The 25,597-nt window shown below is 39.9% G+C and overlaps 1 protein-coding gene across 2 annotated transcripts; it reads left to right on the top strand.

Moving 5' to 3' along the window:
• The first annotated feature begins 7 nt into the window (after positions 1-7).
• On the top strand, positions 8-25,597 carry LOC117324437 (TGF-beta-activated kinase 1 and MAP3K7-binding protein 1-like). 2 transcript variants are annotated; one of them, XM_033880293.1, is made up of 7 exons: positions 8-184; positions 2,512-2,648; positions 6,141-6,294; positions 7,306-7,392; positions 10,413-10,551; positions 10,966-11,194; positions 21,452-25,597. In XM_033880293.1, exons 1-7 carry the CDS (start codon positions 107-109, stop codon positions 22,293-22,295), a joined length of 1,668 nt encoding a protein of 555 aa, XP_033736184.1. In that variant the 5' UTR covers positions 8-106; the 3' UTR covers positions 22,296-25,597. The 2 variants fall into 2 exon arrangements, with proteins under 2 accessions (XP_033736184.1, XP_033736192.1); XM_033880301.1 differs by having other exon boundaries at positions 8-166; positions 21,452-22,295.

The raw sequence follows: 25,597 nt of genomic DNA, 5'->3' as shown, positions 1-25,597 counted from the left end.
TTGCGCATGCGTTTAATTTGTGGTTTCCCAACTTTTACAGAAGCTGTCAGTGCAATGTTTTTGCCAGAAGTATAAAATCAGATGTTTTTGACATTCACCAAGTGCCATGGCCAATAGCAGGCTGTCCAACGGTTCTGTAGGCTCCCCTCCCAGACTGGGACTTCAAGTACGGAATCATTCAGACGTAACTATACCTAACTTATCACGATTAGGGATGAGGAGGAAGAGAGGTGATCTGATCATTCCGACAAATAATGATATAGGGGTGCATTTGGTGTCAGATAGCTAGTGAATTGTACCACGATAGCTGACAAACATATACTATTATGTGGCTACACTAAAGGAATATTAAACAGCACTAGATATTATTTTGGTTACTGCCAATTTATAATAAATTTGTTAACTTATATTAGTTATTTTTATAATATTGTAACGGAATCATATGCATTAGCCCGAGTTTTCTCTGGGCCTGACACCATGTCTTGTGTATGGCCAGAGGGCACTACTATTCGAAAACGTGGAATTTTCCGACACATTTGTGTCACTAAGATTTTGGTGCAGATAAAATAAAATCGTGCGTGACATAACACCTTATACCTTACATGTATACTGATAAACGAGGTATTTATTTACCCCCAACACCAATTTTGTCTCATATCGATGTTCTATTCCATCTGGGGGAAGAGAACAGGTACAGCAAAATAGTATGGTACTGTGGGGTACATTAAATTGAATGTCAAACGTAATGGAAAATAAAAAAAAAACAGAGTGGGAATTGCACCTATTACCTCCAAATTCTTGACAGACATTCTAAACAACTGCCCATGCAACCACACACACCCTAGTCAATTTCTACAGGTCATTTTCTGTTGATTTTGCTAGGGAAAATTTATCTTAAGGCTTTAAGCCAGCAGAGCACCAGATATATAAACCAGTAGTTAGGCATTGAAATAGTAATGGTATCAATGGCATTATTATCACCATCTGATGATGGTTGACTATTCAAATTGACCTGCATCCGTAGTCTGTCTGTCGCTGTTATCACGATTTCTTGAAGAATACAGGTGGGATAATTTCTCAAACTTCATATGTAGGTTCCCCTTGGTCCCTGGTTGTGCCATTTGGATTTTTATTTTTGATTAGAAAAACAAAATGGCCAACATGCAGCCATCTTTGATTTTGATAATTGAAGTTTTTTTATTAATAATTCATAAAAAGTACTACAGGGATATTCCTCAAACTTAATGTGTAGGTTTCCTTTGTTCCTTAGTTGTGCCAGTTGAATTTAGATTTTTTATCAGGAAAAACAAAATGGCCACCAGACTGCCATCTTGAGTTTTGAAAATTGAAGATTGTTATCACTATTTCTTGAAAAGTTCTTGAAAGATATTCCTCAAACTTCATGTGTAGGTTTCCTTTGTTCCTTAGTTGTGCCAGTTGAATTGACATGGAGTATAGCATAATCCTGTGTGTTTTCGGACTCGATGAGATTAAATTACTCGAATTAATATATGTGTTTGTTTAACAAAAAAGATCTTTGCAATCCTTCTCTTCCTCCTCAATCAACGACTGTCGCTGTTTGCTTACTTTTGAACACGCTTCTGTTAGCACACGACAGTTCTAGTCTAGTCATATCGATACTTCCGGTACGCCGCGGAATGCGTGAGGCTCCATAAAGGGAAATTAACACTATACTACCTATTGCTATTTTTTCCCCTTTATTTTTGAAAAAAATAAAAATAATCACTTCTATTATTAACACACGCTCATCGGACATATAATTAAATATATGTATATATAAATATAGCCTTGCTAGAATAAAAAGAAGCTGTCTTGAAATTACATAACAGACTGAAGAAGCGCATTTTTGTCCTTTACTCTCGTCAATTACTATTTTTTCATAGCTACTCAAACGTTATAGTATTATGTTTTACAATTTATGTTACCTTATAATTATTGTATTAATAATAAAACAAAAGATAATTAGAAAGAAAGAAAGAAAGACTTTAAAAGAAAGAAAGAAAGATGAAAAAAATGAGAGCCCTCTTGCATGAGGACACATTATTGTCAAAGAGCTGACCCCGGGGCTACCCAACCTCGGCAGCTTTTTAATAGATGAGGGATTAAAATTGATTTGTTGGGAAAAAAAAAAGAAAAAAAAAGAATTTAGATATTTTATCAGGAAAAACAAAATGGCCACCAGACTGCCATCTTGGATTTTGATAATTGAAAATTGTTTTCGCTATTTCTTGAAAAGTACTGGAAAGATATTCCTCAAACTTCATGTGTAGGTCCTTGGTCCTTAGTTGTGCCAATTCAATTTAGATGCAATATGTGTCATAAGTAGGTCGCTTTGTCATTCTCAGAATACAGGATTTTGCACCATTTCTTCAATAGCAGCTAGCTATTGGACCCCAGACCCTTTAAAGCAGTTGATATCAATCAACATTCTGACTATGTATATATGTGTCCTGTTGAGTAACAGTGTCTCACAGTCTGTGTCTGTATTAGGATCATGCTCTGAGTTGGACAGATGACCTCCCAGTATGTCAGCTGTCTGGGATAGGATTCTCCACTAATCAGGCCTATCGGGAGGACGGTCTTCGACGAGAACTTCACGAGTTTGAGGACAGAAGCTTCCACTTCAAGTAGGTTTAAAATCACTTTTTCACATTAGTATAAAATAATAATATAAATATAACTGATATTTTTTATACTAAGAAGACTGTTTGATATTTTATAATTGTTACTTAAAGTGTAAATTTAACAAGAAATATCTGTAAGAAAAGGTAACTGATAAAGTTGACAATATTGTACATTTTGAATTTTTATGGAGGCGTTTACGCCTGCCATATTACAATCACCTACGAGTTGTGACGTCACAATCTCTCACTTTCATTTTCGTTATATTTTTAAAAATGAAATGATGAAATTGAACAATAAAAAGGCTAAGGATAATAAATTTATAAGCAAGACCATTTTGTTTTGCCTAGAATGACGCTTGTAACATAAATGTGGAATGTCAACTGATATAAAAACCATCAGAGAAAGAAATCAGTTATATGTCTAATTCAATCTGTTTGGCAGATAAAGATAATTTATTTTGATGCAGTTTGACGTAGATTTTGCAGTCTTATTGAACCAGCCTTACCATATAATTGAAGATGAACAAGTTCTGACCAATCGTAACATTACTTATTGAACCAGCCTTACCATATAATTGAAGATGAACAAGTTCTGACCAATGATATATTTAACTGCATTGCATGCCAATCTTGTATAGCTTTGCTGAAAATGCATATAGATAATGGATAAAAGCTTTAGCGTGGACTTCATGATGTAAAGAAATACAATGATACAATTGATTGGGATTCTTGGTCTACAGGAAATGATAGAGAAAGTGGAATGTTCATCGAATGTCTTCAGGATAATTATTTATACCAACATGTGAATAAGTTCACTAGATGTAGGAAAGGAAATGAACCAAATGTACTAGATCTCTTGATAACTAATGAAGAAGAAATGGTAAAAGAAATAAACTACAATGAACCTATCGGTAGTAGTGACCATTTGGTCCTGAACTTTAATTTCTACTGCGAGACGGTACTAACTACCAGGAAGGAGCCACGTCTGAATTACGGCAAAGGGGATTATGAAAAGATGAGGGAAACTATCCCTAGGGACTGGAGTGAACTTCTGAATGGCAGTGTTACAGATATGTATAAAAGCTTTACAGATGTCATCAAAGATAAGGTAGATTCCTACATACCAAAGAGTAAATCGTCTGGAGATCAGAAACATAAAGTACCATTGAATAAATCCATTCTTCAGAAAATCAACAAGAAACATCGGGCATGGCAACGGTTTATGGAAACCAGAAGTGAAAGCAAACACAAAGAATATGCAAAAATAAGAAATCAACTTAAATGGGAAATAAGAAAGACTAGGAGGGAAATTGAACGAAGCATAGCAGAGAATATCAAATCAAACCCAAAACGATTTTGGAATTATGTTAACTCAACGAGAAAAGTGAGAACAGGGATATCCGACCTCATGGGACTAAACGGAGATGATCAGCAAATGGCAGTCAAGGACAGCGATAAAGCCGAGGTCTTAGCTAAGTTTTTCAGCAGTGTTTTTACGAAGGAACCATCTGGAGACCTACCAGAATTTAATACTAGAACTGTAAATCACCCTTTTGAGGAGATAATTTGTAATCCATTAGTCGTTGAAAAGATTTTAGCAAATTTAAATGAAAATAAATCGCAGGGGCCAGACAAAATTCACCCGAAAGTTCTTAAGGAATTGAAACATTTTATCAGTACACCCTTAGCCGAGATTTTCAACCGGTCATTGGAAGATGGAAAACTACCTCAAGAATGGAAAGAAGCTAACATCACTGCCATATACAAGAAAGGATCAAAGTCAGACCCAGGAAATTATAGACCTGTCAGCCTCACAAGTATTGTTGTAAAGACCCTAGAGAAGTTAGTTAGAAACAGTATAGTTAATCACATGGATAAGAATAATCTTTTAAGCTCTAAACAATTTGGATTTATCTCGGGACGATCAACCCAACTTCAGTTGCTGAATGTTTTAGAAGATTGGACTGCAATTATAGATAATGGAGGAGAAATAGATGTAATTTATATGGATTTTATGAAGGCATGTGATAAAGTCCCGCATAAACGCCTCTTAAAGAAATTGATAGGATATGGCGTAAGCCAAAAAGTAGTAAATTGGATAGAGGATTTCCTGAGTAATAGATGTCAGCATGTTATTGTTAATGGTGAGATGTCAGAAACATACCCCGTAATCAGCGGCATCCCGCAAGGCAGTGTACTGGACCCAATCTTATTTGTAGTATATATAAACGATCTCCCTGAAATACCAACATCTTCGTCGCCGCTATTTGCAGATGACACAAAGTTATGCAGACGGATTAGGAACGAGGAAGATGTGAGAATCCTCCAGGAGGACCTGGATAAACTCCAAATTTGGTCGAACAAATGGTTACTCAAATTCCACCCCAACAAATGTAAAGTAATATCAATAAAAGCTTCCAAGAAAAGACATTACTATATGAATGGACAGGAAGGAGAGAGGATTCAGCTGGAAAACATCACACACGAAAAGGACATTGGGGTTACCATCGATGAGGACCTGAATTTCAAAACTCACCTGCATAACATTGTAAACAAAGCGAACAGCATAGTTGGACTAATACGAAAATTGTTTGTATATCTTGATGAGTCAATGTTCAAGTTGTTATTTAAAGCTCTCGTCAGACCACACCTGGAATACGCGGCAAGTGTATGGAACCCATATCGAGTAGCAGATATCGACCTGATCGAGAACGTTCAAAGAAGGGCATCAAAACTTATTCCGGGACTCAAAAACCTTACATATGAGGAACGTCTAGAGAGACTAAATCTTCCAACTCTACAACATCGGAGAACTAGAGGGGACATTATCAATGTTTTTAAAATAGTTAAAAAACTTTATGATTATAGAGTAACTGAGATTTTCCAAATGGACAGTTCTAGTAGGACGAGAGGTCACTCTGAGAAAATTTTAAAGAAACGTTGTAATCTAGAATTAAGAAAGAATTTCTTCAGTAACAGAATAATAGATGTATGGAATAATTTGCCGCAACATATTATAGATGCAGATTCTGTATACAACTTTGAAGTAATGCTAGATAAACACTGGAAAAATATTCAATAACATTTTAAAGTTTAACATTTTAGATATATTGAGGAAACATAGCAATTGATATACACTGTACTGGAAATCAATCATTTATTTATTTTATGTACATATATTGTTGATATGGATATAGAGGCTTCCAGTCTGCATCCATTAATTATCCTAATAAATCCTAATAAATGAACACTGTAATACATTTACTGAGAATTAGTTTGGAATGTCTGAGGCTGGCAGGAATAGTATACTTAGGGGAAACAGTCCTGGTCTTTTCCTGTAAAAGGTACACAAATTGGCACATGCTCTATGTATAACATTTACCAGTATTTCATGTTGTGAAATTTACTTTCTATATATCAAGCATGGCTAAAAGAGGGACAGATTGAGAAATGAACAAACACACTTATAGAGATTATGTTTGTACATCCTTTCAGACTTGATGATGACTGCTATTTGTATGGAGTATTTGACGGCCACGATGGCAGTAAAGCATCCAACTTTACATCTCAAAGGATGCCAGCAGAGTTACTCCTGGGGCAGCTGGGTGAAACAACCTCTGATGATGAAATAAAAGAGGTTTTAAACCAGGTATTTTCTACCTTATATTAGATACACAAGTATAGTTTTTAAGTTTAACTTCCACTGGTAAATGTGAAAAGATGTATCAGTCATATTTTTTGTCACTGTCATGAGATGGTGGACTGTTCAGATTAACAATTCTTAATCACTTTTTCTTGACATGTACTAGAAGGATTATTTTCTTAAATTCCATATGTAGGTTCTCCAAGGTCTTATGTAGTAAGTTGTGCATGATCAATTTTGAAAATGAGATGGCTGAGCCAGCCATTTTGAATTTTGCCAGTTGAAGTTTGTTATTGCACTTTCTCAGAACGTACTGCATCAATCTTTCTCAAATTTCACATGAAGGTTCCTCTGGGTCCTTAGGTTTACAACATCAAATTTTAGACTGGTAAGAAATTAAATGAAACTGGCCGGCAGACTTCCATCTTGGATTTTGACTGATTTGTTGCTTCTATTTCTCTGAAAGTGTTAAATGAATCTGTCAGATTTCGTTCATAGGTTTCCTGTTGTCCCAAATTAACAAAATGGTTGACAAATCAAATCTTTATTTGATAGTTAAAGTTTAATATTGATATTTCTCAGAAAGTATATGAACATTTTTTAATACTGTCCACAAAAATGAAATAATCATCAGATTATCATCTTGAAATATGAAAAATGAAATGTTTATCAGTGTTTCTCAAGAAGTATTTCAGAGATCTTTCTTAAATATCTTATAAATGTTCCCCATGCTTCCTAGTTACCATATGTACGTTGAATTATATGTTGATCAGAAAACAAACTGGCTGACAGATAGCCATTTTGAACTTTGACAGTTGAAGTATGTTATCACAATTTCTCTGGGTTTTTTTCACTAGTTGTGCAGTAATACTTCATAAATACTACATGTCAATAGAACAGATAATTATTAAGAGGAAAGAAGAAAAAAGTACAAAAATATCAAAAATACAAAACCAATAAACATCCTCCAATGGTTCAAAGATCATTCTAAGACTCAACTCTTTTTTGTTGTTTCAGGCATTTATAGCTGTAGAAAAAAGTTTTTTTGAATCAATTGACCATGTCTTTGCTGAGAAAACTACTATTCAACTTCAACTTCCAGAGGTAAGGTTCCCCCAATTATCTTATTGCCCTGTAAATTCATAATTGAGTAAGAGTAATATGATATTTCTGAAACTTAAATGATCCATTGACCTTGACCTTTGACCCCTCATTCTGAAAACCAATAAGGTACAGTGTTTAGTTTTAGTGTTTTGTCACTAAAATTTGTTTATACCGTAAAAGTAATTAAAATTGAGCAATGAAAATGAAGGAAATTAAATGAACAAACTCCCATGGGAGTGTATTGTTGTTTTAGTTTTTCTGAACTCAATGCAAGTTGGCTATCATAAATGTACATCGAATACACATTGTAACAAGATTCTGCAATATTTTGCACCAAATCCTATGCTCAATTTAACTTCTTTATCCAATCAATCCAGTTTGATTATTATTCATTACCTTTAGGCCTATTGTGTCCCTACTTTGCCATCACTCGTCCTTTTCATCATCAGTTACACTTTAATTTCCCTGGCTTAAAATTATAGATTGAATTCAATAAACCCTGAAGTTTATTTTCCAGTTTTTGCTGGAGTTATTGCCCTTTGCACATAGGAAATTCTCGTAATTACCTGTTTTGTGGACTTGTATTCACTACCACTTGCTGCATAAATTTGTTACCATGTATGTGGCTTTATCGTATAAAATAACCGATGGAGTTTGACCCCTGTGTCAAAATTCCAATTTTGTTGGAGTTATGGACCTTTGCACATTGCGAACTTGCAGAATTAACCATTTTTACTGTCTTTTTTCACTACCGCTTGCCACATCAAATTGAAAGCAGAAAGCATGATGCTTTTTCATGTGGAGATCATAAATTTTTCAAAATGTCACCCTTTCCATTACAGTAAGTGGCCATGGATGCAGGCAACAAACACATCCACTTCTGTTGAATTCAATGTCATAATGTCATAAATTTCTATTAATGAAATGATGTTACTTGTATTGTTACAGTCTCTCTTTCTAAAAAGACCATAAACCTTTTTAAATGATAATGTTAAACAATTTATATAAACAATGTTACTGATGATACACTGTAATCATTGTATATAAACAATGTTCCTGATGATACACTGTAATTAGTGTATATAAACAACGTTACTGATGATACACTGTAATTAGTGTATATAAACAATGTTACTGATGATACATTGTAATTAGTGTATATAAACAATGTTCCTGATGGTACACTGTAATTAGTGTACATAAACAATGTTCCTGATGATACACTGTAATTAGTGTATATAAACAATGTTACTGATGATACTCTGTAATTAGTGTATATAAACAATGTTACTGATGATACACTGTAATTAGTGTATATAAACAATGTTACGGATGATACACTGTAATTAGTGTATACAAACAACGTTACTGATGATACACTGTAATTAGTGTATATAAACAATGTTACTGATGATACACTGTAATTAGTGTATATAAACAATGTTCCTGATGATACACTGTAATTAGTGTATATAAACAATGTTCCTGATGATACACTGTAATTAGTGTATATAAACAACGTTACTGATGATACACTGTAATTAGTGTATATAAACAATGTTGCTGATGATACACTGTTGGTCATGTAGTAAGAACGACGGTACAGACAAGTAAATTGTCAAATTTTCGAGGCAATCTGTCCATTAATCAAGACTTAAGTAAATTACAAATGATCACATATAGACATGGAACAGTTTAGTAGATGAACAATATCGTTATATTTGTGTTAATGATTGCCTCGGTCGATGATTGATTTGCTGAAGGCCTATTGTAATTTATTAGAAAGCATCTTTATGTGGTGTGTAGATAAGATGGTTTAAATAAATAATCAAAATAAAAGGTTTAGAAAATAACAGTGCAAGTTAAATCAATGTGATGACAGTGCATGTTATGTAGTAAATGTTTTTGTTTATCTCCACAGTTGGTTCATTGTGTCCCACAAAACTCTGCCAAACCTGAGGGCAGCGGGTAGCAATGGCAATTTCGGGTAGCAAATCCCATATTACTGACTAAAAATTGTTTGTTTTTAATGTAAATTGAATAAATATCGAAGTTATTCACAGGTATTCATATAAGTGTAATATGAGCATTAAAAATCAATTGAAAGGGTGGTCGAAAATTCTTATTTTATATAAAGGTCACAATACCTGGATGAATCAACCAAAACTCATTACCTGCACAAGTACTTACACAAGTAATTCAGCCAATCTGCTGCTGTTTTGGATGAACCAAGTCCCTGAAGAAAGTGTGTTTCTGGGGTTTGTAGGGATTGTTCTGATTAATAAACATATGGAGTGGGTACATTTGTACTTCCTATGTACAAGGATAAAAAATAATGGTTTAAGGTTTGAAAAACAAACATATACACTCCTAAAAACAGAATAGCATAGGACTAATAAATTAAAAGTAAAAAAAGGCGGGAATTTCCCTGCTGGTGGTTCCCCTGTCCACTGTGCTCTTATATGCAATAAACCAGAGTAAAACATTATATGGTATGGGTGGTAAAAACTTCAGGCTATAATTTGAAGTAAATATCCCATCACTAGAACTACAAATGAATGACTGATCGCTGTGAAGTCTCTATTCATGACATATAGTCAGGTGTGTTACATGTGACAGATTATCTTTCATTCATGCCGAGTAGAAAGTCGGTTTGGAGTTGGTTTATTCAATGTCATTCCTTATTTAGGTGTTACTGATCAACCAAACTCCTGCAGTAAATAATTGAGATCACCTGCATGTCATGCTATGTATGGTTAGGTATATGTTGCTCGCCACTGGCAGTTCCTGGCGTTTCTACTTGATGGAACAAAGGCGGTTGTTGATCCTCAGATTAGGTGGTGTTTTGGTCTCCCTTACATACTGTTACATATATTTGGCATATGTAACTGGTAATAAGGTATACTACATTGGCCGATGTGCAGGAAACTGTCTGGAGGAGGGTCTTATGTGTGAAAACAGTTAATATGGTATGTATAAATGTTGGTGATATCCAGTAAGAGTGTGTTGGTGTGTTTCAGGGGCTTGATCACTATGATGCCTGTCGACAGTACCCAGACATCATGAGTAAACTTGATGAGCTAGAAAAAAATATAACTGGTGGTACTACAGCCACTGTGGCCCTCATCTGTCATAACAAACTCTATGTGGCAAATGTTGGTATGTACACGCTGAGTTATACGATAAGTTTATCAACATATGAAATAAGTTGAAATGGTAAGTGTTGTCAGTGAAGTAGAAGTTAAGACACTGACCTTTTTGGAATAACATGTCATATTTTGCTGTGTACATGTAATGTATTTTTATATCATTTAATGTTATTATATAATGTGTAGAGGCGTCCACAGAGATGATGCTTTGAGATGTATCTATTACAACTTTAGATAAGTATTTTCTGGCTGTTTAGATGATTAAAGAATTTGATAACTTCAGAAGGAAATTTGTACATGAGGTGATCGGTATTTACTAATTTCTTCCTGTGTGTCATGTTTGCTCTCAAGATTTTTTCTCAAATATCTCTTTCATTTTATGCTTGAAATGTATCAAATATGAATTCTATAATAACTTTGATAGGTGACTCTCGTGCACTGCTGTGTACAACGGATGATGAAGGCATGCTGAGGGTAATGCAGCTTTCTGTTGATCACTCCCTGATGAATGAGGAAGAGTTAAACCGTCTTGCCCAACTCGGCCTAGACACAGAACAACTGAAGCAGTGCAGACATATTGGCAGCTCTGACAGTACACGGTGTATAGGAGACTATCACGTTAAGGGAGGCTACAAAGACATAGATATACTCAGGTAGGCATTGTGGGTAGGAATATGGAGGGCGGGCGGGTATGGGTAAGGGATATGGAGGGCGGACGGGTGTGAGTAAGGGATATGGAGGGCGGACGGGTGTGGGTAAGGGATATGGAGGGCGGACGGGTGTGGGTAAGGGATATGGAAGGCGGACGGGTGTGGATAAGGGATATGGAGGTAGACAGGTGTGGATAAGGGATATGGAGGGTGGACGGATGTGAAGACATAGATATACTTCGGTAGGCATGTGGGGTAGGAATATGGAGGGCGGACAGGGTGTTGTATAGGGATATGGAGGTTGTGTGGTTTTAGGGTAATTGAGGCTTTGGAGTAGGGATATGGAGGGTGGGCAAGGTGTGAGATAAGGAGTAAGTGGGTGGGTAGGATGTGGGGAAAGGACATTGATGCTGTTGAGTAAGGATATAGAGGGCAGGTATGGTGTTGGATAGAGACATGGAGGGTGGGAATGTTGTGAAGTAGGGACATTGATGCTGTTGAGTAGGGATATGAAGGGTGGGCAGGGTGTGGGGTAGGAACGTTGAGGCTGTGAGTAGGGATATAGAGGTTAGACAGGTGTGAGGTACTGTAGGGATATAGAGGTTAGACAGGTGTGAGGTACTGTAGGGATATAGAGGTTAGGCAGGTGTGAGGTACTGTAGGGATATAGAGGTAGACAGGTGTGAGGTACTGTAGGGATATAGAGGTTAGACAGGTGTGAGGTACTGTAGGGATATAGAGGTTAGACAGGTGTGAGGTACTGTAGGGATATAGAGGGTAGACAGGTGTGAGGTACTGTAGGGATATAGAGGGTAGGCAGGTGTGAGGTACTGTAGGGATATAGAGATTAGGCAGGTGTGAGGTACTGTAGGGATATAGAGGTTAGGCAGGTGTGAGGTACTGTAGGGATATAGAGGGTAGGCAGGTGTGAGGTACTGTAGGGATATAGAGGGTAGACAGGTGTGAGGTACTGTAGGGATATAGAGGGTAGGCAGGTGTGAGGTACTGTAGGGATATAGAGGGTAGGCAGGTGTGAGGTACTGTAGGGATATAGAGGTAGACAGGTGTGAGGTGCTGTAGGGATATAGAGGGTAGGCAGGTGTGAGGTACTGTAGGGATATAGAGGTAGACAGGTGTGAGGTGCTGTAGGGATATGGAGGGTAGGCAGGTGTGAGGTACTGTAGGGATATAGAGGTAGACAGGTGTGAGGTACTGTAGGGATATAGAGGTTAGACAGGTGTGAGGTACTGTAGGGATATAGAGGTTAGGCAGGTGTGAGGTACTGTAGGGATATAGAGGGTAGGCAGGTGTGAGGTACTGTAGGGATATAGAGGGTAGGCAGGTGTGAGGTACTGTAGGGATATAGAGGGTAGGCAGGTGTGAGGTACTGTAGGGATATAGAGGTTAGACAGGTGTGAGGTACTGTAGGGATATAGAGGTAGACAGGTGTGAGGTACTGTAGGGATATAGAGGGTAGGCAGGTGTGAGGTACTGTAGTGATATAGAGGGTAGGCAGGTGTGAGGTACTGTAGGGATATAGAGGTTAGACAGGTGTGAGGTACTGTAGGGATATAGAGGGTAGGCAGGTGTGAGGTACTGTAGGGATATAGAGGGTAGACAGGTGTGAGGTACTGTAGGGATATAGAGGGTAGACAGGTGTGAGGTACTGTAGGGATATAGAGGGTAGGCAGGTGTGAGGTACTGTAGGGATATAGAGGTTAGACAGGTGTGAGGTACTGTAGGGATATATAGGGTAGGCAGGTGTGAGGTACTGTAGGGATATAGAGGTTAGACAGGTGTGAGGTACTGTAGGGATATAGAGGGTAGGCAGGTGTGAGGTACTGTAGGGATATAGAGGGTAGGCAGGGTGTGAGGTACTGTAGGGATATAGAGGTTAGACAGGTGTGAGGTACTGTAGGGATATAGAGGGTAGGCAGGTGTGAGGTACTGTAGGGATATAGAGGGTAGGCAGGTGTGAGGTACTGTAGGGATGTAGAGGTAGACAGGTTTGAGGTACTGTAGGGATATAGAGGGTAGGCAGGTGTGAGGTGCTGTAGGGATATAGAGGGTAGGCAGGTGTGAGGTACTGTAGGGATATAGAGGGTAGGCAGGTGTGAGGTGCTGTAGGGATATAGAGGGTAGGCAGGTGTGAGGTACTGTAGGGATATAGAGGGTAGGCAGGTGTGAGGTACTGTAGGGATATAGAGGGTAGGCAGGTGTGAGGTACTGTAGGGATATAGAGGTTAGACAGGTGTGAGGTACTGTAGGGATATAGAGGGTAGGCAGGTGTGAGGTACTGTAGGGATATAGAGGGTAGGCAGGTGTGAGGTGCTGTAGGGATATAGAGGGTAGGCAGGTGTGAGGTGCTGTAGGGATATAGAGGTTAAGCAGGTGTGAGGTACTGTAGGGATATAGAGGGTAGGCAGGTGTGAGGTGCTGTAGGGATATAGAGGGTAGGCAGGGTGTGAGGTACTGTAGGGATATAGAGGTTAGGCAGGTGTGAGGTACTGTAGGGATATAGAGGGTAGGCAGTTGTGAGGTGCTGTAGGGATATAGAGGGTAGGCAGGTGTGAGGTACTGTAGGGATATAGAGGTTAGACAGGTGTGAGGTACTGTAGGGATATAGAGGGTAGGCAGGGTGTGAGGTACTGTAGGGATATAGAGGGTAGGCAGGGTGTGAGGTGCTGTAGGGATATAGAGGGTAGGCAGGTGTGAGGTACTGTAGGGATATAGAGGTTAGACAGGTGTGAGGTACTGTAGGGATATAGAGGGTAGGCAGGGTGTGAGGTACTGTAGGGATATAGAGGGTAGGCAGGGTGTGAGGTACTGTAGGGATATAGAGGGTAGGCAGGTGTGAGGTACTGTAGGGATATGGAGGGTAGACAGGTGTGAGGTACTGTAGGGATATAGAGGGTAGGCAGGTGTGAGGTACTGTAGGGATATAGAGGGTAGGCAGGTGTGAGGTACTGTAGGGATATAGAGGTTAGACAGGTGTGAGGTACTGCAGGGATATAGAGGGTAGGCAGGTGTGAGGTACTGCAGGGATATAGAGGGTAGGCAGGTGTGAGGTACTGTAGGGATATAGAGGGTAGGCAGGGTGTGAGGTGCTGTAGGGATATAGAGGTAGACAGGTGTGAGGTACTGTAGGGATATAGAGGGTAGGCAGGTGTGAGGTACTGTAGGGATATAGAGGTTAGACAGGTGTGAGGTACTGTAGGGATATAGAGGTTAGGCAGGTGTGAGGTACTGTAGGGATATAGAGGGTAGGCAGGTGTGAGGTACTGCAGGGATATAGAGGGTAGGCAGGTGTGAGGTACTGTAGGGATATAGAGGGTAGGCAGGGTGTGAGGTGCTGTAGGGATATAGAGGGTAGGCAGGTGTGAGGTACTGTAGGGATATAGAGGGTAGGCAGGTGTGAGGTACTGTAGGGATATAGAGGGTAGGCAGGTGTGAGGTACTGTAGGGATGTAGAGGGTAGGCAGGTGTGAGGTACTGTAGGGATATAGAGGTTAGGCAGGTGTGAGGTACTGTAGGGATATAGAGGGAAGGCAGGTGTGAGGTACTGTAGGGATATAGAGGGTAGGCAGGTGTGAGGTACTGTAGGGATATAGAGGTAGACAGGTGTGAGGTACTGTAGGGATATAGAGGGTAGGCAGGTGTGAGGTACTGTAGGGATATAGAGGTTAGGCAGGTGTGAGGTACTGTAGGGATATAGAGGGTAGACAGGTGTGAGGTACTGTAGGGATATAGAGGGTAGGCAGGTGTGAGGTACTGTAGGGATATAGAGGGTAGGCAGGTGTGAGGTACTGTAGGGAAATAGAGGTTAGGCAGGTGTGAGGTACTGTAGGGATATAGAGGGTAGGCAGTTGTGAGGTGCTGTAGGGATATAGAGGGTAGGCAGGTGTGAGGTACTGTAGGGATATAGAGGTTAGACAGGTGTGAGGTACTGTAGGGATATAGAGGGTAGGCAGGGTGTGAGGTACTGTAGGGATATAGAGGGTAGGCAGGGTGTGAGGTGCTGTAGGGATATAGAGGGTAGGCAGGTGTGAGGTACTGTAGGGATATAGAGGTTAGACAGGTGTGAGGTACTGTAGGGATATAGAGGGTAGGCAGGGTGTGAGGTACTGTAGGGATATAGAGGGTAGGCAGGGTGTGAGGTACTGTAGGGATATAGAGGGTAGGCAGGTGTGAGGTACTGTAGGGATATGGAGGGTAGACAGGTGTGAGGTACTGTAGGGATATAGAGGGTAGGCAGGTGTGAGGTACTGTAGGGATATAGAGGGTAGGCAGGTGTGAGGTACTGTAGGGATATAGAGGTTAGACAGGTGTGAGGTACTGCAGGGATATAGAGGGTAGGCAGGTGTGAGGTACTGCAGGGATATAGAGGGTAGGCAGGTGTGAGGTACTGTAGGGATATAGAGGGTAGGCAGGGTGTGAGGTGCTGTAGGGATATAGAGGTAGACAGGTGTGAGGTACTGTAGGGATATAGAGGGTAGGCAGGTGTGAGGTACTGTAGGGATATAGAGGTTAGACAGGTGTGAGGTAATGTAGGGATATAGAGGTTAGGCAGGTGTGAGGTACTGTAGGGATATAGAGGGTAGGCAGGTGTGAGGTACTGCAGGGATATAGAGGGTAGGCAGGTGTGAGGTACTGTAGGGATATAGAGGGTAGGCAGGGTGTGAGGTGCTGTAGGGATATAGAGGGTAGGCAGGTGTGAGGTACTGTAGGGATATAGAGGGTAGGCAGGTGTGAGGTACTGTAGGGATATAGAGGGTAGGCAGGTGTGAGGTACTGTAGGGATGTAGAGGGTAGGCAGGTGTGAGGTACTGTAGGGATATAGAGGTTAGGCAGGTGTGAGGTACTGTAGGGATATAGAGGGAAGGCAGGTGTGAGGTACTGTAGGGATATAGAGGGTAGGCAGGTGTGAGGTACTGTAGGGATATAGAGGTAGACAGGTGTGAGGTACTGTAGGGATATAGAGGGTAGGCAGGTGTGAGGTACTGTAGGGATATAGAGGTTAGGCAGGTGTGAGGTACTGTAGGGATATAGAGGGTAGACAGGTGTGAGGTACTGTAGGGATATAGAGGGTAGGCAGGTGTGAGGTACTGTAGGGATATAGAGGGTAGGCAGGTGTGAGGTACTGTAGGGAAATAGAGGTTAGGCAGGTGTGAGGTACTGTAGGGATATAGAGGGTAGGCAGGTGTGAGGTACTGTAGGGATATAGAGGGTAGGCAGGTGTGAGGTACTGTAGGGATATAGAGGGTAGGCAGGTTTGAGGTACTGTAGGGATATAGAGGGTAGGCAGGTGTGAGGTACTGTGAGGATATAGAGGGTAGGCAGGGTGTGAGGTACTGTAGGGATATAGAGGGTAGGCAGGGTGTGAGGTGCTGTAGGGATATAGAGGTTAAGCAGGTGTGAGGTGCTGTAGGGATATAGAGGTTAGGCAGGTGTGAGGTACTGTAGGGATATAGAGGGTAGGCAGGTGTGAGGTACTGTAGGGATATAGAGGGTAGGCAGGTGTGAGGTACTGCAGGGATATAGAGGGTAGGCAGGTGTGAGGTACTGTAGGGATATAGAGGGTAGGCAGGTGTGAGGTACTGTAGGGATATAGAGGTTAGGCAGGTGTGAGGTACTGTAGGGATATAGAGGTTAGACAGGTGTGAGGTACTGCAGGGATATAGAGGGTAGGCAGGGTGTGAGGTGCTGTAGGGATATAGAGGTTAAGCAGGTGTGAGGTACTGTAGGGATATAGAGGGTAGGCAGTTGTGAGGTGCTGTAGGGATATAGAGGGTAGGCAGGGTGTGAGGTACTGTAGGGATATAGAGGTTAGGCAGGTGTGAGGTACTGTAGGGATATAGAGGGTAGGCAGTTGTGAGGTGCTGTAGGGATATAGAGGGTAGGCAGGTGTGAGGTACTGTAGGGATATAGAGGTTAGACAGGTGTGAGGTACTGTAGGGATATAGAGGGTAGGCAGGGTGTGAGGTACTGTAGGGATATAGAGGGTAGGCAGGGTGTGAGGTGCTGTAGGGATATAGAGGGTAGGCAGGTGTGAGGTACTGTAGGGATATAGAGGTTAGACAGGTGTGAGGTACTGTAGGGATATAGAGGGTAGGCAGGGTGTGAGGTACTGTAGGGATATAGAGGGTAGGCAGGGTGTGAGGTACTGTAGGGATATAGAGGGTAGGCAGGTGTGAGGTACTGTAGGGATATGGAGGGTAGACAGGTGTGAGGTACTGTAGGGATATAGAGGGTAGGCAGGTGTGAGGTACTGTAGGGATATAGAGGGTAGGCAGGGTGTGAGGTACTGTAGGGATATAGAGGGTAGGCAGTTGTGAGGTGCTGTAGGGATATAGAGGGTAGGCAGGGTGTGAGGTACTGTAGGGATATAGAGGTTAGGCAGGTGTGAGGTACTGTAGGGATATAGAGGGTAGGCAGGTGTGAGGTACTGTAGGGATATAGAGGGTAGGCAGGGTGTGAGGTACTGTAGGGATATAGAGGGTAGGCAGGTGTGAGGTACTGTAGGGATATAGAGGGTAGGCAGGTGTGAGGTACTGTAGGGATATAGAGGTTAGACAGGTGTGAGGTACTGTAGGGATATAGAGGTTAGACAGGTGTGAGGTACTGTAGGGATATAGAGGGTAGGCAGGTGTGAGGTACTGTAGGGATATAGAGGGTAGGCAGGTGTGAGGTACTGTAGGGATATAGAGGTTAGACAGGTGTGAGGTACTGTAGGGATATAGAGGGTAGGCAGGTGTGAGGTACTGTAGGGATATAGAGGTTAGGCAGGTGTGAGGTACTGTAGGGATATAGAGGGTAGGCAGGGTGTGAGGTACTGTAGGGATATAGAGGGTAGGCAGGTGTGAGGTACTGTAGGGATATAGAGGTAGACAGGTGTGAGGTACTGTAGGGATATAGAGGTAGACAGGTGTGAGGTACTGTAGGGATATAGAGGGTAGGCAGGTGTGAGGTACTGTAGGGATATAGAGGGTAGGCAGGTGTGAGGTACTGTAGGGATATAGAGGGTAGACAGGTGTGAGGTACTGTAGGGATGTAGAGGGTAGGCAGGTGTGAGGTACTGTAGGGATATAGAGGGTAGACAGGTGTGAGGTACTGTAGGGATATAGAGGTTAGACAGGTGTGAGGTACTGTAGGGATATAGAGGGTAGGCAGGTGTGAGGTACTGTAGGGATATAGAGGGTAGGCAGGTGTGAGGTACTGTAGGGATATAGAGGGTAGGCAGGTGTGAGGTACTGTAGGGATATAGAGGGTAGGCAGGTGTGAGGTACTGTAGGGATATAGAGGGTAGGCAGGTGTGAGGTACTGTAGGGATATAGAGGGTAGGCAGGTGTGAGGTACTGTAGGGATATAGAGGGTAGACAGGTGTGAGGTACTGTAGGGATATAGAGGTTAGGCAGGTGTGAGGTACTGTAGGGATATAGAGGGTAGGCAGGGTGTGAGGTACTGTAGGGATATAGAGGGTAGACATGTGTGAGGTACTGTAGGGATATAGAGGGTAGGCAGGTGTGAGGTGCTGTAGGGATATAGAGGTAGACAGGTGTGAGGTACTGTAGGGATATAAAGGGTAGGCAGGTGTGAGGTACTGTAGGGATATATAGATGTTGGGTAGGGTGTTGAGTAGAGACATGGAGGGTGGGAATGTTGTAGGGTACGGACATTGAGGCTGTAGAGTAAGGATATGAAGGGTGGGCAGAGTGTGAGATAGGGATAGGGAGGGTTGGTAGGGTCTGAGGTAGGGTCTGAGGTAGGGACATTGAGGCTGTTGAGTAGGGATATAGAGGGTAGGCAGGGTGTGAGGTACTGCAGGGATATAGGGTGTGGGGTAGGGACATTGAGGCTGTAGAGTAGGGATATGAAGGGTGAGCAGGGTGTGAGGTAGGGATATGGATGCTCTTTTGTTTGCATGATGTAGAAGCACTTGTACTAAGTCTGGTATATACTATATCCTGCAGAATAGAGAGGGCTCTTGTAACATCATTTTTGGGTACTATGAAACAGCCACCTTAAGCGATCTTTGCCAAATTTTGCTACAACAAGTCATTCGGAACTCTCAAGGGAATCAAAATGTCGTGTTTTTAGCCCACCATCATCAGATTGTGGGCTATTCAAACTACCCTGCAGTGTCCGTTGTCCGTCCGTTCCTCCGTAAACAATTCTTGTTATCGCTATTTCTCAGGAAGTACTGAAGGGATCTTTCTCAAATTTCATATGTAGGTTCCCCTTGGTCCCTAGTTATGCATATTGCATTTTGGAACAAATCAGAAAACAACCTAGCCAACGTGCAGCCATCTTGGATTTTGACAATTAAAGTTTTTTATCAGTATTTCCCAGAAAGTGCTGAAGGGATCTTTCTCAAATTTCATAAGAAAGTTTCCCTTGGTCCCTAGCTCTCAAAAGATGATGTAGGGAATCGCGATGTGATTTATCAAGAAACATGATGGACATCATGGATTATTCGATCTTGGAATTTAAACTTAATCATGGTATGCCAGTTTAAGTGAGGTTTGAAACGCAATTCCTCACTGTTCATCACAACTTTAACACAACCACAGCCTTTTTAGAAGTAAATAAAATTCCTTAAAATGACATAGGATAGTCATCAGTAAAACATTCAGGAATGCATTTAAAAAAAAATCAATTATAAAAATGTCTTCTTATTGCATGCCATTTTTTTTATATTCATATAATATTTGCGTTTTGTAGGGTTGCCAATCTGTAAGTAGCCCAATGTGGGAGATCTCATGGCGTTTTATTAATTTATTTAATGTTGTAGAAAAAATATCAGACATTAACAGATATTTAAGCCATTTATTCAATACGGTATATCTTCTTGCTTTGAAATCTCCTCCTTTGGAGCAAGCTGATAGTCAATAATTTCCTCCTCAAGTGAATCCTTCTCCTCATCCTTGGTGACATTACATGTAATCTAGCTGCCAGTTGTAGAACTAAAAGAACCAAATAAGTTTCCAATAGTTTTTTGTAAGATGATTATTAATAGTTTTATTCAATAGTTTAGGGTTAAGATTATAAAATGTTTTGAGGTAATGGATAAATGTTCTATTTATTTATATTATGTAGGCGTTTGAGATTTTTGGATTTAATTTCTAGTAGATAAAGTACATCGTATATACATGTAGCTCTATGCTTAGGTACCGTAAGAGTTATTCCCCTTTGAACAGTCCCAAGCTAGTCGCCAATTTCATGGCTTCGCGTGAGGCAACTTGAGAAAACTTTATCGATGTGTGAGATTTGTACCTGATGTCACGTGAGGATTGCTTCAACGTGTGAAGGGATATTTTAGGGACGTACTTACGTGAGTTTTTTGTCTCACGTGAGTGAGTTGGCAACCCTGGCTTTACTTGTATTTCAATCCCTCTTGCACAGCACTTTGATAACATTTTAGCTTTTTTCAGCAACAGATTCTGATAGCAATAAAGAGGTTGCATGTTTTTGATAAGTCAATAGTGAAATGCTAATACAAAGTATTTAACATTTAAGTGCGATTCGAACAAGTCAATGGAACAGATAAGTTAGACCAATTCATCACGAATAAATCAAATTTCTGAGATGAGTTTCTTTTAAAGAAAGTTGTCAAATATCTAATCATGATACAGATCATTTAATACACAGAAAATTAAAGCAGTAAATTGAGTACAATTTAAAAACAAAGGAGCCATAATATACTGGGAGAGTAATTTACAGTAATCTTATACATAGGAAATGGCAATGTGGTTTAAAGGTGAATGTTGATGTGGTTTATCAAGAAACATGACGGAACATCACAGATTTATTTCTAAGAATTACACATAATCATAGTACATGTATGCCAATTCAAGTGAGGTTTAAAAGAGTGATACTTCATCTTAACTTTTAACGCAACCACTGCCCTTTTAAAGTAAATAAAATTTCTTAAAATGACATAGGATAATCATCAGTAAAACATCTAGGAATGCACTTATAAAAAACAACAACAAAAATGTCTTCCTATTTCCTCCCATTTTAATAATATTTGCTGTTCTCCTGTATTTCGATCCCTCATGCACAGCACCTATGAGGGGCTCGACACTTTGACTATAAGGATTTTGATCAAACTTCATATCATAGTCAAGAATGACAATACCTAAAATGAATTAATGTTTTATGGTTCAAAGGTTGAATTTATAAAAAAGATATTGTCAGCACTTTGTCATGTACATACAATGCTGTGAAATAGTTAACCTTTATAGATGATTGTTTTGACAGGAGTGCCATAAGAGAGCCTGTGATAGCTGATCCATATGTCCATGGAGGCATCAGTATTGATAGCTCTAGTTGTTTCCTCATCCTCATGTCTGATGGTCTGTACCAAGCATTACAAGATGCCACTGGGTGTGATCGGGTCAATGTGGAAGTGGCTCGAATGGTGGCAGCAGAGTTTTCTGTCCAGTCTACATTAAATGGTGTGGCTCAGGCAGTAGTGGATAAAGTGGCACGCATACACCATGACACCTATCTGACTACTCCAGAAAAAAAACAGTTGTGTCAAAAACGTGGAGACATTACATTGTTGGTTAGAAATTTCAATTATCCTCTAGCCAATGCAGGAAGTCCAGCAGGGAGTGCTACCTATCATCCTGTGTCCCTACACTTTTACCACGGGCGAGCAAACAGCCAGCCCCCTGTGTCAGTCCCAAACTATCTTCCTGTTGCAACAACACCCACTTCTGATTCAGACCTGATATCTCTGACATCACCGCAGACGCCCACTGCCTCGGTCACCCCAGGTAAAGACACTCTGACTTCAGAGTCGAGCCGAAGTGAAAGTGGTCAGTCCACACTGAACACCTACGCCAGCACTAACTCAACTAGTACTAACTCCACCCAGAGTAGTGGGGAAACACGATTTCCCAGCCGTTACTATCAGACTACCAAGCTAGACTTGGATGCAGATGGTAAAATAGGGGCATATATAGATTTCTCTGAATTTTATCGAGCTATTGATGAACTGACAGAAGCACAGAGAGAATCACTCAATGCAGAGACAAAACCCAAATCAGCATATGAACCCATTACTGAGGAATCCGAGTCATTTGTACCTGAGAACTGAGTTGTTTAATACGTGAAATGCTCCATCGTGTGAAATACTTTACCAACACTCGTTAATTGATTGTAGGATTACAGGGATAATCCTGGAGGGGGGCCTTCAGAACTGAAAATCATTAATTCTGCATTCAATGGCCCCTAATATTTTTATATTGATTAAAATTACTGAAGCTGGGTTTTCTCTGTAAGTGAATGGCTTAATCTACTGGATACTCTCAGTATAGAATCCAAGTCACCTGATATCAAGTCTTCATATATAGTTATTTATTGATGTGTGTACATGTTTTATTTTCAAAGCTTGAATGTATGACATTTGTGCAAAATCTGTTCAACATACATGTAAATATTTTGTGAACTGAATCTGCTTATGCAATTTAATCTAAGACTTTGATATAATTCAATATTGCAATTTGTATAAGAGATGATTATATTTTTATATGTTAGGGATGAGATGCTCAATACTCTTGTCACAAGTGCTACTTGATGGTGTGCATACATGAATTTATGTCTGATTGAAAGGGATGTGTATTATTACCATGAATGAGTTATTAATATCTTAAAAATCATCATGTACTTGGGAAATTAGAATTCATACCAACACTGAAAGTTGTGTAGTCTGTTAAATCTATTGTTTATAAAAGCATTGTGTATGAAGTAAAACTTTGATATTGTAAAAATTGTTGTTTTTGTGGATATCAAAACCAAGAGAAAGAGCAAAGGTGCATCACGCCCATCTGTCCATCCATGTCAATGTAAAGCTCAAAGCTTATGTACAGTCAGTATTTGATACAAATCCTGTAAATTACTTGAAGCTTGCAGATGCATCAATTATAAATTTCTATGAAACCCACAAAATATGGAAAATAAGTTTCAGTAAAGGGAGATGATTCCATAAGTGCGTTAGACTACCAATGCTGGTACAATGTAATTTATTTGTCTACAAATAAGGCTCTGTCTAGAAATAAGCCACCTTCTTCATTTTTACAGAATTGTCCACTTAAAAATGGTAAGTTTAAGGTGGTTCACATACATTGTAAGCCTTCCTCAATGTGTAATACTTAATTTTGACACTTAAGGGGAGGGGGTTATAATTAGTTCAGGATAAATATCGTACTAAACTTTTACACTAGGGGAGAGGGGCTTATTTGAGGATAAATATGTTACTTAACTTTGACCCTAGGAGAGGGGGCTTACTTGAGGACAAATACGGTGCTAAACTTTGACACAAGGGGAAAGGGCTTATTTGAAGATTAAAATACATTACCTCTATTATTGCTATATTCTTAACTTCCGGAATACAAATTGTTAAGGCCAATAAATGGTAGACATTAAAAGACCTGAATTTACACGAGTTGTAATCTACACAAGCAGTGCATGGTATAGAATCAACATGAAGTACTAATAAATATCTTTGATATTCTGTGAACTAAAACTATTACAAAAAGAAAAGTGTATATCATTACATGGCCCACAACCACATTTTTATATACCTGTCCAAAATACCAGTATTTTTACAGCTGGCATTCGTTATTACATTGTATCATTTTGTGAAAAATATACATTATTGATATAGAATGTAGCCTATCCCAACAACAAAGCTACCTGGTATATCTGAATTATCTTAATAATACATAAACAGAACTGAGCCCCTTGAAGTATTTTGATATTCAATAGATGGAGTATTTTTGCAATGTTTATTGTAGATAAATGTGACACGACAGTGTAAAGTGGTTTGTAAGTTGAGTGTGATATGTTACTTTATACAAATCAGTGTAGTATAACAGTGTATATATGTAATACCTAGGGTATGGAGTATGATTTATGGGTGCAAGAGTTCCAGTCATTAGATGTTGATGAACAGAGCAACAGCATTTGTGATTTTAAGGAACTGATGGTGTTTTACCAAGGCCTTATTGGTCTGACACTGATTTTTAGACAGCATGCTTCGTACTTCATCATCCGTTGTGCATGCATTTTTCACATTTCACCTTCACAAGTTGCACCAGCTCTAACTTACCTGAAATGATCCTTAAAATGTTGTTATTTTTCGGGTTGGTCTGAAATCCAAGATGGCTGCCATCTAGAACAAACAAATTTTAAACTTCTCCTTTAGTTCCACTGGTGCCATCAATCTGGAAATTGGTAAGGATGTTAAGGAAGGGAAACCAACAAAGTGTTGTTATTTTTCGGCCTCATTAAAACTTTGACATGGCAGCCACAGCAGCCATTTTGTAACATGATTGTGCAATCATGGATTCCCTGAACATTACATATTTCCAACTTCTTCTCAAGTTTCACATATGGGATTTAGCTCTAACTTACCTGGAATGATCCCAAGATGGTCCTGACCAAGTTTTCTGGTTGGTCCAAAATTCAAGATGCCCCCCATTACAGCCATCTTGAAAAACATATTTGTCATTTGGCTGAAAATTGGTAGGGATGTTAATAATTAAGGAAAGCCAGCAAAGTGTTGTTATTTTTCGGCCCTGTAAAAAACTTCTGATGTAGCAGTCGGTCCAAAATCCAAGATGTCCACCATGCCAACAGTACCACTCTGATTGCTCCTGACTATGTTTACTACAATATTACAAGGAGCCCTGAAGAAAAAATAATGGTATGGGTGTAATAATTAGGTAGAGGGAGATCATAATTATGAAATTGGAAGAAAGGAATTCAATATTATATACTGACAATGAAACCTTTCACACCTAGGGCCGATTTGTATTTATTGCCTCTGGAAGTCAATGGGTTTAGTGTATATCCATTCAATTAATGTTTAAAACTACTCTCTTATGGCCTAAGATGGCCAACCATCAATTGGATAAAGGAAAGTCAGTGCTGAGATGCAGTCCATAAAGGCTGTCTCCCTTGGGGCACATTTATGGACTTTAATGATGTATACAGTCAACTAGGGTAAAGAAATGTTTCGTTGTGCGTGGCTGTGCATGCAGGTGTATGAGCGTGCGTGCTGTGTGCACGTGCGTGTGCGTGCTGTGTGCACGTGCGTGTGCGTGCATGCTTGCATGTTGTATCTAAGAGTGAGGAATGATAGTTCTAAGGGGTAAGGAAGATATCAATTGACTAAAGGATGATAAAACTATTGACATTTGTAATGTAAGAAAGATATGTTAGCTGTAACTAACATAAGGTGTGGGAGATACTGATATAGGTAGTTGTAACTAAGGATGAGGTTAATTTTTATATTAAAAAACTGTTGCTATAACAGAGAGGTTTGATCACTGTAATGTAGAATGTTTGGAAATGTCACTTAACCATACCACATGTCATTAAATGCATTTAATATTT

This window comes from Pecten maximus, chromosome 1, assembly GCF_902652985.1.
Source record: "Pecten maximus chromosome 1, xPecMax1.1, whole genome shotgun sequence".
Taxonomy (NCBI): domain Eukaryota; kingdom Metazoa; phylum Mollusca; class Bivalvia; order Pectinida; family Pectinidae; genus Pecten; species Pecten maximus.
The sequence above is the reverse complement of the archived record's forward strand: the minus strand, read 5'-3'. Positions and strand labels throughout refer to the sequence as shown.